This window comes from Olea europaea, chromosome 17, assembly GCF_002742605.1.
Source record: "Olea europaea var. sylvestris chromosome 17, O_europaea_v1, whole genome shotgun sequence".
Taxonomy (NCBI): domain Eukaryota; kingdom Viridiplantae; phylum Streptophyta; class Magnoliopsida; order Lamiales; family Oleaceae; genus Olea; species Olea europaea.
In genome coordinates this window covers 21,046,119-21,047,754 of record NC_036253.1, presented here as the reverse complement: position 1 = coordinate 21,047,754, position 1,636 = coordinate 21,046,119, and the positions used below count along the sequence as shown (strand labels likewise).

The following is a 1,636-nucleotide window of genomic DNA, read 5'->3' as shown; positions in this document are numbered from 1 at the left end:
TAGTCAAATAGGAATCCCGACAATCCCCTCTTTTCCATTGGAAGTAATGGGCAATATCCCATAATTATTTTGTAAGAAATTATACAATATAAGAACATGCTAGCATAGCCAATGCAACATAAATATCAAAGTAACAAAATTTATAAAGAAACCAGAGTTGTAACTTGTAAGCCGGGAAATACCTTTATTGATTTTTAACCACCCAAACAAACATAGAAAAAAATGTCATACTAGCATTAGTCCGTCGTCGTCATTCTCAGGATTCAAGAGTCAGCAAGCGCAATAAGCTGATCAACGACGCTTGGATCTGCAAGTGTGCTTGTATCCCCAAGTTCATCTAATTGCCTCGAAGCAATTTTCCTCAAAATTCTTCGCATTATCTTTCCACTTCTCGTCTTTGGAAGCCCTGGAGCCCAATGGATTTTGTCGGGAGCTGCAAATGCTCCAATCTGATGTTGTCGTAAAAGTTTCATAAAATACAGTTCAGCCATGAGCCATTTCCAAAACTCTTCACGCGATAATTCTGAAGAAAATAATGAATTGGAATATCAACACACCTGGTTTCTCACTGTCAGTACAAGACTTTTTCGTAGATCTTCGCTGTATGGAACGCCTTCAACCAGAGTAACAAATGCATATATTCCTTGTCCTTTAACCTAACGTAATATTCAATGTAAAGATAAGTAAGAATTAATCTAGATCCCGTCTATCCAAAATTATAAGTAAACATAACGTTAACGTACCTCGTGCTCAACACCAACAACAGCAGCTTCAGCACACTGGGGATGTGAAACAAGCGCAGATTCCACTTCTGCTGTGCCGATACGATGTCCACTGTGCATTTTTTGTAAGGTAAGTAAAAGAGATAACTCTAAACTATTTCAAAGTTCAAAACAGCAGACCTTTATGAACTCAAGGTCTTGATTTATCAATCTAAAATATAAAATGATAACGAAAATATATACCATACCTAACGTTAATTACATCATCAACTCTTCCTGTGAGCCAATGGTAACCATCTTTGTCCCTGAATTCCACATAAAAAGGACAAAGGAAAAGATCAAAAGAAGGGGAATGAAGGGGGAGAGAGACAGAGCAATGAACATAAAAAAATAAAAAATAAAAAATAAAAACACCGATGAACTATATATCCTCAAAAGTGAACTACCTGCTACAGCCATCTCCACTAAAGTAGTAGCCAGGGAAGGCACTGAAGTATGTTGTTTCATATCTTTCGTGATCTCCATAAAGTGTTCTGAATGCCCCAGGCCAGGAGCTTTTCACACACAAATATCCACTGCACTCGCCTTCAATCTCAACACCCTTCTCATCCACTATGACAGGCTGCATTATTCAAGGTTATATGATGAATAAGAAGTGCTAACCATTTCGATATTCCATTAATGAAGTTGACTGAGGTATTGCCCTAGTCGGAAGAATTTTGATGTTTAAATTGAAACTAAACTGACCATAATATGATAAACATTTGAACTATAAATTATCAGTTAATTGACAATACAGGGTTCACCATTTAGGTAAATTCATTTTGTTGCCTAATATTTGGAGTTAAAGCCACAGTTCTGCTTTAGGATTGTTTCAACATAATAATTTTTTTTGGGGGGGGGGGGGGGGGGGG

The 1,636-nt window shown here is 37.2% G+C and overlaps 1 protein-coding gene across 1 annotated transcript in view; it reads right to left on the bottom strand.

Moving 5' to 3' along the window:
- The window catches only part of LOC111365394 (acetyl-coenzyme A synthetase, chloroplastic/glyoxysomal), an 18,948-nt gene continuing 17,312 nt past the window's right edge, over nucleotides 1-1,636 (bottom strand). The window contains exons 14-18 of the mRNA XM_022985897.1: nucleotides 1,169-1,344; nucleotides 971-1,027; nucleotides 744-834; nucleotides 558-656; nucleotides 1-449 (exon numbers count right to left, since the gene is read on the bottom strand). Of these exons, the coding sequence (XP_022841665.1) occupies nucleotides 264-449; nucleotides 558-656; nucleotides 744-834; nucleotides 971-1,027; nucleotides 1,169-1,344 (609 nt within the window). The 3' untranslated portion in view covers nucleotides 1-263. The remainder of the gene's footprint in view (nucleotides 450-557; nucleotides 657-743; nucleotides 835-970; nucleotides 1,028-1,168; nucleotides 1,345-1,636) is intronic.